General features: G+C 42.6%; 1 protein-coding gene across 1 annotated transcript; it reads left to right on the forward strand.

The window, feature by feature from the left end:
- Positions 1-6,247: 6,247 nt before the first annotated feature.
- LOC147998870 (disks large homolog 5-like) lies at positions 6,248-10,891 on the forward strand. The gene is made up of 5 exons (XM_087595944.1): positions 6,248-6,384; positions 7,451-7,610; positions 8,738-8,881; positions 9,513-9,675; positions 10,392-10,891. The coding sequence occupies exons 1-5, from the start codon at positions 6,303-6,305 to the stop codon at positions 10,419-10,421; spliced, it is 579 nt and encodes a 192-aa protein (XP_087452070.1). The 5' UTR covers positions 6,248-6,302; the 3' UTR covers positions 10,422-10,891.
- The last annotated feature ends 1,360 nt before the right edge of the window (positions 10,892-12,251 follow it).

The raw sequence follows: 12,251 nt of genomic DNA on the forward strand, positions 1-12,251 counted from the left end.
GCAGATGTGTGAAGGAACGTTTCACTGAAGCAGACGCAGGTAAAAGGATATTCTGCTAAAGCACGCATGTGAAAGGACACGTGATGAAGGGTTCTGCACTAAGGACACACATGCATTGGTCTGCCTTGCATTCTGTAGTTGAGCTGCATTTGTTGGGACTTCATAGAACCACAGCAAAAACCCTTCTGGTGGGCTGCTGTAGTTTCTCGCTGTTTCCTGGGGCTCGGGCTGATGGGCAGAGTGATGTCAGCTGAGACAGACACATGTGCTGACGCAGGACACACACTGAGGCCAGACCCATGGAGGACACGGGATATTGAGAGGGAGTTTGGATGGAGTTATGCTTTCGTATCTTGTTGGTCTGGGGTCTCTGCTGATCTCTGCTCGCCTGAGAGCTGCTCTACTGACTGTGTAGCATCTTGACTGTTTTTGTTTCACTTGGACAGCCCTCAGGAACAGGCTCTCCTCTCCCTTAACCATGGCTGCTGTCCTCTTCCTCTCTCCTCTCCATCACACATGTTCTTCCTTTATTCTTTGGCAATTTCTTCTTCCTTCTTCCCTCCTCATGATCCTCTCTAGCAAAGCCCTCAAAGCTCCCCTCCCCCATCTCTCTGCTGTTGGCTGTTGGTGTTGGCTTCTTTATAATCACAGTTAACTGGGAGCAGGGTCAGTTATTTGGGGTTAACCAGTCTTGAGTTCAACAAATTAGCATTAAAATACAAGCAGCATTAGGCCAATCCACTACAGGGGCTTTTGTTTGTTTGTTTGGTTGGTTTGGTTTAATTTTCATTTACCTTTTTACTTGTTATTTTATTTTTGGCAATTTTTTATTAATCGGTTATTTTATTTATTTACATTTCAACTGTTGTCCTGCTTTCCACACGCCCCTCATCAAACCTTACATCCCATTTCTGCTCAGCTTTGCCTATGTGACAGTGCTCCTGCACCCACACATATCCACACATATCCCCACCTCACACCTCTAGGATCTGCCTTTGGTGGGGCTACAGGCCTCACCTTGAACCATAGAGCATCCTTGCATACACTTTGGCTGGCAGTTTAGCCCCTGGGAGCTTGGGGATTAGGGAAAGAGGATCTGGTCAGATATTAAAGCCAATGATTGCTGCTTTCTCTTCTTTTTCTGGTTATAGGTGAAATTTTGTTTGTGTGCTTATCTTTTTTTAAATTATTGAGAGAAGATTAATTTCTTGGTCTTTCTTGGGTATAGTTTAGTTCACTGTCTTGGAGTTTTCCTCCTATTAGCCTCTGTTGTGCTTTCTTAGAGAAAAGAATTGTTTAAATTTGGTTTTGTCATGAAATATCCTGGTTCCTCCTTTTATGGTGATTGAGGATTATGCTGGATATAGGAGCCTGTGTCTGCATTACATCTGCCCAAGATTTTCTGACTTTTAGAATCTCTGTTGAGAAGTCTGGTGTAATTCAGATATGTCTGAATTTATTTGTTACTAGATATTTATACCTTACCCCTTTTAATGTTCTTTCTTGATCTGTGCATTTACCGTTTTAATTATTATGTGAATGGAGGAATTTTTCTGGTACAATTAGTTTGATGTTCTGTAGGCTTGTTGTACCTTTATGGTCTTTTCTTTCTTTACCTTATGGAAGTTTGCTGCTATGATTTGTTGAAGGTGTTTACTGGATCTATGAACTAGAAATCTTAATTCTCTTCTATATCTATTATCCTTAGGTTTCAACATTTAATTGTGTCCTGAAATTCATGGATGTTTTGGATTCAATAAACCATACATGTTTATCTGAGATGGGTGTTTTGTGCTTTGTGGGATGACCTCCTTGACCCCAGGCTGCATGAAGAATCTCAGCTGACAATGGGGACATAAATTATGAGTATGTGTAGCAAGACCCAGGCCTCTTCCAGGTTCTTAGATAGTAACTGAGAACCTCAAATACAGTAGTAATGTGATAGTGTGGTGTGAATCTAGTTACTATTCTCTATTTTGATATAGATGACTCTTTTTGTGTCATGGTCAGCTTATAATGACTAGAAGACCTAAGCTTGAGAATAACCAAAGACTACATTGCTTCTCTAACAGCTGAGCTTTTAAAAGCCCTGGTGTGACAGCAACTGTTGGTGGACACTCTGGATTATTCCTTCTGTACTTTAACTCTCTGTGTCACTTCCACCATCAGTAATTTAGTTCAATTCCATAAATTGGAAATTCCTCACCTGGAAGAAATACTCTTTTTTTTTTAAAGATTTATTTATTTATTTATTATATACAAGTACACCGTGACTGTCTTCAGACACACCAGAAGAGGGCATCATATCTCATTACAGATGGTTGTGAGCCACCATGTGGTGGCTGGGATTTGAACTCAGAACCTCTGGAAGAGCTGTCAGTGCTCTTAACCACTAAGCCATCTCTTTAGCCCAAGAAATACTTTCTGAATATGATCTGAGATTGGCCATGGAAAAAGGGTAGCTTGAACTGTCCCACCTAGGTTCTGGGCCTGCACAGGCCTGTTCTCCAAAAGAAACCTGTGTTCACAGCTGTTGGCTGGCTAAGAAAGATTTCAGGAGACGTGATACACAGCCCTCGGACTTCTGCTTCAGTCATCTGCACAATTTTTCCCGGACGATATCCTCATACCTCCAGCAGGCAGGTGATGAAGCTGTCCACTCTCAGCTCCCCTTCAGCCATCTTGTGGGCACCAGACTCTCCTCCCTGCAGCAGGAACAAGGGCTTCTCCATGGTGGCTGCAGCAGCAGTGGCAGTTTGACATTCTCACCTAGGAGACCCTATGCCTTTCTACCCCAGTTCCAACTCACCTCAGGCCCGGGCTTTCCCCCTATCCACTTCCCACAGAGCAGGGAGAGCAGCACCCACTAGAAATAAAAGGGGAAGCCCTTGGTCCTGCCAAGACTGAACCCCCAGTGAAGGGGCTTGTTGGGGGGAGGGTGGTAATGGGGGGAGGATGGGGAGGGGACACCAATAGAGAAGGGGAGGGACAGGGGTTAGGGGGATGTTTGCCTGGAAACCCAGAAAGGTAATAACAATTGAAATGTAAATAAGATATACCCAATTTAATAAAGATGGAGAAAAAAATAGAAAGAAAAGGCACACATTTAAAACAGAAGAATATGGACCCTAATTTTAAACCACAGCTCTGTCAATTAACTATACCTTAAGGAAGCTCAGAAAAGCAGGCCAAACAATTAATATTTTCTCGGTTTAAGTAAATAATAATGTCCGTTTCTTGCTATTGTGGAGGGAATTAAATAGATAATATGTAATCATGGAAGTTTTGAAGTACCATCCATTTTTCTGTTCATTAAATCAATCTTACTCATTTCATTGATGAAATATGTATGTTTTCCGTTTCATAGTTATATGTATAATAAAACCATTATAAAACCTTCAGAATATTCAGTTATTATAGATATTTGTCATTTCTTACAGAGGGCAACTATGATTGACTACACCCAATTCTATAAAAAACAAAACTCAGGAAACCTGGCCCTTGGCAGCAGTGAATGAAGAAATATCTAGGATGGTGGGGCATGAATTCTGCCAAGCAATGAACTCAGATAGGTGGGGTTGTGAGGAAGATGTATGGTTGAATAGCACACTAGATTCACGTTGTATCATCTTGATTTAATCTAAGGACAAAGAAGTGCAGTATCTCTGATGGCTTTCTTCTAACCCCTTGAAAGGTTCACTGGGGATTGACCATAGAACTTCATTCTTCTTGCTGGGGCAGCAACACTCAGGGAAGCTTGAGATTGCCATAGGCACAGTATTAGGCTAGAAATGCTGAGTAGGTGATACTAAGTTGTTCAGATGGTGATACCCATTTCATTTGTTCTTAACGTGGACCTAAGGAAAGACAGATCGAGGTCCTTAGAATACAAAGATCATTTCCAGTTCTTTTCTACCTTTCCTGAATGAAAGACTGGTTGGCAGAGAATGGTAAAAATTCAAGAATTGGTAGATGATGCTTTGAATGGAGGGTGGGTTTCAGTGCTGGTTTTAGACAGGGTCTCAATTACCCCACCTTGTTCTCTAAGTTGCTCGTCCTGTTCACTTTGAGCTCAAATAAAGCTGCTTCCACTTTCCAACAGGTAGTCTTACAAAGGGGCCTCCAAGGACTGTGAGGACAGCATTAGCCAATGAGAGCTGAGGTGTGTAACCCACAACTATAGCTTTATCTGAAAGACCCTCAGACAGAGGAGACTCTCGCTCCAGTCCTGAGGACAATCACCACCCCATGAACACACAGGACTCAGTCTTGATGTAAAAACAAGAGGTTTACTTTGGGATACCAATGCACTGGGGCTCGACACGGTCCTCACGCAGGAGGGATGTGAGGAGCCTCAAACAACAGAAATATACAGCTTAAAATGTCAGTTAAGATTACACAGTTTCCTTAGCTCAGCTATTTCGTGCCAAGGATAACTAGGCAGATGTTTCTCGTCCTGGAATTCCTGGGATAAGGCCGTAACCACATCAGTGCAGCTATTTCAGTACGAAGGACATCTGACTTGATATATGTTTTCTTATCCTGGGGTTCCCAGGACAAGGACCAAGGATATCTGTCTTGGCAGGTGTTTCTCTTCTGGAGTTCCCAGGACAAGGCTATAGCTATGTCAGCCTATAGCACAGCTGCATTCAGTACCAAGGATATCTCACTTCTATAGTGGTCAGTCAGCTTCCCAGAGATGTTTCCTGTCTAATTGCCCTGCAGTGAATATGTTCTGTACCCTCTGTTCTTATGGTCCGGCAGCTTCCTAGAGAGTGGGTGGGAATGTGCTTTCTGTACTTTCTGGTCTATTGTCTAATGTGGAGGGGCTAAGCGAGGGCCAGCTTAAAAGATTCTCATTCGTAAGAAATGGCTGTACTGATATCAAACGGGGATCTTTCATATCCACTTTCTTCCAAGTCTACCAGCCATCTCAGATTGTTGCTGTAAGATGCCTGACAATCAAGGACATAGAAAAATAACTTGATACACAGCAAGGACATTGTGATCATATCCTGTGTTGTTATGTATGTTCTAGATGAGGTTGGTTAAAATGACAATATTGCACAAAGCTTTATATAGGACCCATCAAATTAAGGTTCACTATGCACTGTCATAGCTAAAATGGCCTGGTCAGAAGTGACCACTGGATCACTCTTCTGTAACTTCACATGAAAGGCTTGTGCTTTTTGTGTTTTTTTTATTTTTCTGTTTTTTCTTATTTATTTATTTATTTATTTATTTATTTATTTATTGTTTTATATGTTGTCAGGAAGATAGTTCAAGTCATGGATCTGCCCCCAAAATCTGAGCTTTACTACCAATACCAATGTTTACAACAGTATTAGTGTATGCATTCAATAAAATAACTTGTTTTTTTTTTTTAAGTAGGATAGATGCGTTTGTGTTTTGTGGGGTGATCCATGAAACAGGAGTGAAGATGCTTGTTTCTTACTCTGTCCACTGAGTTATGTCTCTAGGCTTGTCCAAATCCTTTGGCTGCACCATCCCACACACACACATCTGCTGACTATTTTATTTTTCAGATGAAATCAGACGTTATAGCTTAGAGAGGCCTGTAAGCAATCCTGCTTTGGTAACTTAGGTGCAGAGAGGAGAGCCCCACACTCAGCCTGAGGGTGCATTCACTGGTGGATCCAATATTTCAGTTTCCTCTGCTAACAGATCACCACATTGTTGCCAGGACCATAATGAATGCAATTCTTTCTCCTAAGGAATCCGGTGGCAACTGTTAAATGTTAAGCACAAAGCTTCAGGTTGTACCTATAACACACACCCACATTGCAACCTACCCTACAGGCTATTTCTGGGTGTGACTTCATGCACCTGCACATGATGAGACAGGAGACCTCTTTGGCTACTTACAGGAACTGGTGTGATTTCTCAGTAATCTTTAATGGGTAATATTGCTGACTGAGGAGAATTTGAGGTAGGATGAAACATTTCTGTGCAGGGATTGGGGAGGAAGCACTCATTTAGGTACATAGCAATGACTTAGGTTTTTCCAATCAAGCCTAGAGCCAAATTTGGCTTTGGAAGCATGTGGTGCTCAGTGGCTATGCCACAGGGAAGTCTCCTGAAAAGGGCACATCAGCTTTTGCTCAGTACAGGGAGAACATTAGCAGGGAGGCAAAGTCTGTTCTCCGTGACATCAGCAGTCCCTTCGTGGACATTCTATTGTCTCCTAGAGAGACCTTGGAATCCCTGTGATGTCACCAGTATCGTTGTGACAACCAATTCCCTACTTTTTCTCTTAGTGTCCAAAGGATATATCCACAGACATGTTTGCCCGTCTTCTCAGGCGCTTTGGGAGAGTTGATGTTGATAGAGAAGAGTCTAGAGTGAAGCAAACGAAACCTAAAGGTAATGATGGACACAGGACATGGGGAATGTGGAGTAAGTTCTGGGCAGTGTATGTTGAGCTTCCTCTCAGGGGTGAGTGTGGGGGCCTTCAGCTGGCCTTTATAGCAATGGGCCACAACCACTGGAACATCTCCACAGATATTGAATTCCATGATTATCACAATTCCTGAAAGTCAAGGTTTTCACATTATTAGTTTCTCCATAACCACATGGAGGATATGGCAATGACTATGCTATTATTGGGTGAACTTCTAGTCTTTACTTTTACAGTGCATTCGGTATGTTAAATTGATATAATAACACCATAAGTAGTCATGGAGGGTATAACTTTTCTGAATTAAACAGGGCATCAATGTACTTCACTTTCATTGCTTCTTTAAATTCAGTGACTATCTGACAGTAGTAAGAGGGAGAGAACTGTGCTCCTGGCATGACCTTATATTCTTAGAACTCCTTTGACTACCTCTGGCTGACGGGGCCAATCTTACCTTCATATATTAGAGGTTCTGTGTGGCAGATATTTTTCTACAGTAGCCAAACTATATGGAGCAGGTAGAGAAAGAGCCTGTAACCTATTGGCACTTCTGGGGCATTTGTCATTTCAGTAGGGGGAATTAATAAATCTGTTGACCATGTCCTCCCCCTACATGACTTTTTAATGCAAAGTTATTGGACTAGAGTAACAGTGTAGGATGTCTGAGTATCCCTGATCAATCAATTCATTGTGGATGCTGAACTGATGATCTGACTTCTGAAACCAGAGGGGTGAGGGTCCTGAAACCAGGTTGTAGCCTGCGTACCTGATAATAATCGTGGAGAAGGCATCTCTCTGGTACTTGTAAGCCTGTGTGGGCGGGCATAGGGAACACCTGGCTGCTTACATCTCTTGGTCTCTATATAGTAGTGGGGGAACTGTGATCCACTTAGGATGCCTCTTACACATAGACCAAACTCCTTGCAGTGACACTGGCTTCCAAGCATGTTCTCCTGTTTGGACCTCACTGTGGTCTGTGTATGCTCTATGCATTCGCCACATGCAGGTTCACTTGTGTTCTTCTACCTACAGCGGCCTGCAGACAGACGTCATCCCCTGAAAATGTCCTAAACAAGGTGCAGGCCAACGAGGAAGAGGAGAGGCTGAATAGAGAACTGGAGCTAACTACCAAGGAGAGAAATGAGCTGACAGATCGCCTCCTTTATGTGACAGGTGGATCCATGAGCAAGAGGTATGCATTGCTCCAAACAAACGACCTTGTTCTAAACCTCATCTCCCATAGATAGGAGATTCAGAACCTGACCCTTACTGAGGAGTGAGATTGAAAATGGACTCTCTGATTCTGCCTGTTGAAAATCTGAACTTGCAATCTGAGTGAAGAACTCAGGGATAAAGTCACTGGAGCATGAGTTCCCAGTGTACAATTGGAAAGCCCTTGACAGGTGGTAGTTTTGCAAGGTTCTAGGTGCTGTGAGTTTGTGGAGAGTGTTTGTACTTGCTAGGAAGGTGACTGAACACTATCATCTCCTGGCAGCAGCCTTAGGTGACAGGTCCCTGTGTTCATATCAATGCTTAAGTAGAAGGCCTGAGGCTCTGGCCTGCTCCTTCTTGTCTCTGTGCCTTACACTCTGAGACAGTAATGGTGCATGCATTTCTACTGATTCTCATTGTGCTCTTTCCATATTTGTCTCTCTTTCTCATTCTCTGAGTCTGTTTACTTTTCTTTTCTTCTTTTTTTTTTTTTTGGTTCTTTTTTTCGGAGCTGGAGACCTTACTTTTCTTTTCTTGTGGGTGTGCCCCAGTTTGTGTGTCTGTGTGTGCAGAACAGCACAGTTCTTTGCCTGTGTAGTCACATTTGTCTATACATTTGTATGCCTTGGGCAGATTATAAGTTTGTGGCAATATCTGGTCTCATCTCCAGAATTATGTGTACTGTCTGCCTCTAGAATATTAGTTATTCGGCTTGTAGCATTCCATTTGTCAAAACAGGAAAAATGAAATCAGAGGTTTCTGGATGTGTGTGTGTGTGTGTGTGTGTGTGTGTGTGTGTGTCTGTGTGTGTTTGTGTGTGTGTGTGTGTGGTTGGGTAAGCTCTGTGGCCTAGGCTCTTGACAGCATAACAGGTTTGAATGCAGATCCAGCCCTCCTGATTGAAAAATGTGAGCCAGGGAACCCTTTATCTGGGTGCTTAGTTTTTGTTGTCCTGGGCACACAATTCCAAGTTTCTGAAGCTGAAGAAGATCCAAATATGTAGAATTCAGAAAGTGTCCTTCCAGGGTTGGGGTAGTACAGGACACAGCCTGAGTTCCTATAATCCTAAACCTCGATGTTCATTGGGTTCTATCTTCCTGGGGCCAGCCCCTACTTCAGGCCAAATCCATTTTATGAAAACTTGAAGATAAAGGAGAAAGAGGTCATGTCATTACTGCACAACTTAGACACAAAGAACATTGAACATCGTGAGAAATTTCAGGAGCTCAAGAAGGAGATTAACTTCTATTGGTAAGTACTTGTCAGAAGGGCCCATCACTTGTGGAATATCCATTCCCGCCTCTCTTTGTTCTGGACTGGAGAGCCTGTAGCTCTGGGTCCATCTCTTCTGCTGTTTAAATATCACTGTGCCGTGGGTCTTTTGGACTCAGATTCAGTTCCATAAGAGACTGTCAGTTATCACCACAGTGTCTATGCATCTTTACAAGGCTCTGGATAGAACTACACTGATTCAGGCATCAGAGTGTTATTAGGCCAACCTGCGGCTCTGGGGTCATACCAGGTTTAACAAAGCTCAATGTGTGGACCACATGGTTTGCATGACCTCCCTTGGTTCTACTGTCCTCTTGTGGTTATTTGCCGCCTACTAATTGATGTTGCCCCGATGCATTGGGCTCTCATGGGTAGTTGTAGATCCCTTGTTCTTTTGGAGAGACAAGGACTCTTATTGGTGCTTGGGTCACAGAAACAATTTATTCTTCCCTGGATTGGCCATTTGCTGTTTGTGCAGCAGCCTTACATGTATGGAGATGTACTCTATGAAGTCTTTATGGTTATCTGGGTCCTGGTGGACTTTGTGGGATTTGGCAGTTGGAATGGGAGGAAGAGGTTTCGGATCTTACTATGCAGAGTGTGTTTCCAGCAACCTGCACAGCCGGCTCCTGATGGACCAGGCATGTATGAAGAAGAAGTTGGTCACATTGAAGCAGGAGAGCAAGGAGGTACAGCGATATTTGTTTGAGTTGAACCCGAATGATGAAGACAAACAGGAGAATACCAGCAACCTCCAGACCCAGCAAAATGTGGTAGGAACAAGCAGCTGAGTCAGATTAACAATGTCTGATACCATTTGCCTATTGGATACATCTTTGCTTCCCCTATCATCTTTCTAATATCCCCACACCCAATCAGTCACCCACCTCATGTGATAGAGTTATTCATTGCTCTGTCTATGCACAAGTATTCTGGGATGTTAACCACTTTTCAGAAACTGAATTATGGGCAAGTACACTTCTCTGCCCTTTTTGTAACTGCAGTCCAGAAATGGTGACAGAGGAATAACATATCACATGACTGCATCTCCCTATTACAGATTGGATGCTATGAAGAGTTTTGAACGAGTTCTTGGTCGTGTGACAAAGGTCATACAGGGGTCATGTGATGGTTGGAAGCACCTTGTAGGGATAAGAACCAAGTGCAAATGGCAAATGAGTCCTGGTCATTGGCTTTGATCTCAGTATCATGTGGCGTTCTACTTTCTTCCTGCAACCCAGTTAGGTCTCTTCTCCTTTCCCCGTTCTTGGTTATCACTGGTAGAAGTTTGAGGAGCAGCTTGTTCTCCCACAGTACTGTGAGGGTTGTTGGTGACTTTCCCCAGGCTGCAGAGATATCAGCAATGATTTCAGTGAAAAGATCAGTGCTGTCTGTCCAATGCAGCTGAAGGGACAAAAGGCAGCAACTTGACACCTGGTATGCGTGTCCCCACCAAATCAGTGTCTTAATAGCTGCCTTCTCCTCCCAGGTCTCAGGAACTGCAGGAGACATGGAATAGGACAGATCCCAAGAAGACAGCCCCCTGAAGAGTGAGTTTCTCTGTCAGGAGTTCCCTGCTGACGACAATCCTCAACAGTCAAAGACTTTTTTGGGGAGAATATTCTTCTTCTCAGTTAATTTCCTCATTGTATAGAGACCCTAAATTTATGTATCCGTATGCCAGCCTGTCTCATTGAGGTCTTTCTCCTCTCTCATACCGACAACACCATTTGAGAGACATCTGAGGGGACTGCCTTGACATCTCCCTAGAGGAGAAACAGCACTACAACTGTGTTTCTAAATGTTCATTAAGAAAATGCTGTTAAGAAATATTTTTGGTTATGATTTTCATTGAAGTTTTCTTTTTGTTATATCATAGTTATATATTCTTCTTACTGTTTTTCATTTTTTATACCATTTTAGTTGTTCATTTTATGCCTGTTTTTTGTAAATTGTATTCCTTATGAATAAAAATTGATTTGTAACTCTTGACTCTTAAGACCATCTTATTCAAGGGTCCTTTCCCCTCCTGTAGACTTAGAACTGACAGCTGGATATGGCTCTTTGCATGGTCCAGGCAGCATGAGTAAATAGGGAATTTAAAGCCACCAAGGTGTACACAGGGAGATAGTGTCTTTTGTGTGGATAATGTGACTTTTTTTATGGACACACACTTTATGATGTAATCACTGACATACTGTATCCATGCTGTCATGTATTCTGCTCATCCTAGTCTATATCAGTCTACAACACCCATTCCTTATTGACTGTTTGCCCAGATATTGAGTAACACACACTCATGCCTGTAGAGCTGCAGAAAAAAATGACAACTTTCACAAAGGAATATAGAATAATCCTAATCGAGAACCATGTGCCTCGGTTTTTCTTACAATACAGCATTAGTATTAAACCACAAAGATAATAACCATCAACGTCATTTTGGGAAATAGGTTTTTATAGGTGCTGTTTCATTTGATCATTCATATGCTGTGTTTTTTATTGTTGCTGATTATATTTATTTTTATCATTTAACTCAATGGATCTTTTTTTTTCAAATGTATGTCTGGGCCACTCCTGAGTGCATTTCCCTCATGATCCAAAAGAGGGAATAGCATTCGCCATTGTAGATGATTGTTAGGGTCCATGTGGTTCTTCTGAGAGAGCAGCAGATGCTCTAACCTGTGAGCCATCACCACAGCTCCTGTAGGTAGCTTTTGTCCTTCCAGGGCATGTGCTATACTAGATGGACACGATCACCTCCCATTTAGGAGAGAGATCTCAGGAGATTTGTATGTACAGGTGGTTGAGGGGTGCCTGCTCAATGTGGTAGCCTGCTAGGCATCCACACCGGGCTCTGGTGCCTCCACTGCTCATTGTGCATTCAGCATCATCCTCCAGCATCACTCAGTTTCAATTCCAAACAGATCTTTCACTTACTATCGATGATCATATAGATTATGCACATCTGATAAAATACAGAAGAGACTAGCCTCCTTCTACAGGCCAACTTGGCATAATGAATACTTTTGATAGAAAGCAAGATAATTATCTTAATCTATGCAGTTTAGGGAGGTCCTCAAGAGCATCCATAGTGAATGCAGACTGCAGCTGTGACCACATGTTTCTTTTGCAGAGCAGGTCTGTGCAAGCCCAGAACTTAGGTGGGATAGTTCATGTTTCACCTTTTACATGGAAATCTGTGATCGTATTGAGAAAGTATATTTTCCACGTGACTCATTTACAATTTATGGAATTAAACTGACTTACTGAGAGTGGAGGTGACTCAGAGAGATAAAGTGCAGAAGACTTATCCAGTACGTCTGCAAACAGATGCTGTCTCATTAGTGCT

Source organism: Rattus norvegicus, chromosome 19 (assembly GCF_021556685.1).
Source record: "Rattus norvegicus strain SHRSP/BbbUtx chromosome 19, alternate assembly SHRSP_T2T, whole genome shotgun sequence".
Taxonomy (NCBI): Eukaryota; Metazoa; Chordata; class Mammalia; order Rodentia; family Muridae; genus Rattus; species Rattus norvegicus.

What these genes read in the sequence shown, in the direction of transcription:
- LOC147998870 (XM_087595944.1), top strand. Translation starts at nt 6,303, where the DNA reads ATGTTTGCCCGTCTTCTCAGGCGCTTTGGGAGAGTTGATGTTGATAGA. An exon ending in GGTGGATCCATGAGCAAGAG is followed by an intron (nt 7,611 to 8,737) that starts GTATGCATTGCT and finishes TCCTGGGGCCAG; the next exon opens with CCCCTACTTCAGGCCAAATC. An exon ending in AAGGAGATTAACTTCTATTG is followed by an intron (nt 8,882 to 9,512) that starts GTAAGTACTTGT and finishes GTGTGTTTCCAG; the next exon opens with CAACCTGCACAGCCGGCTCC.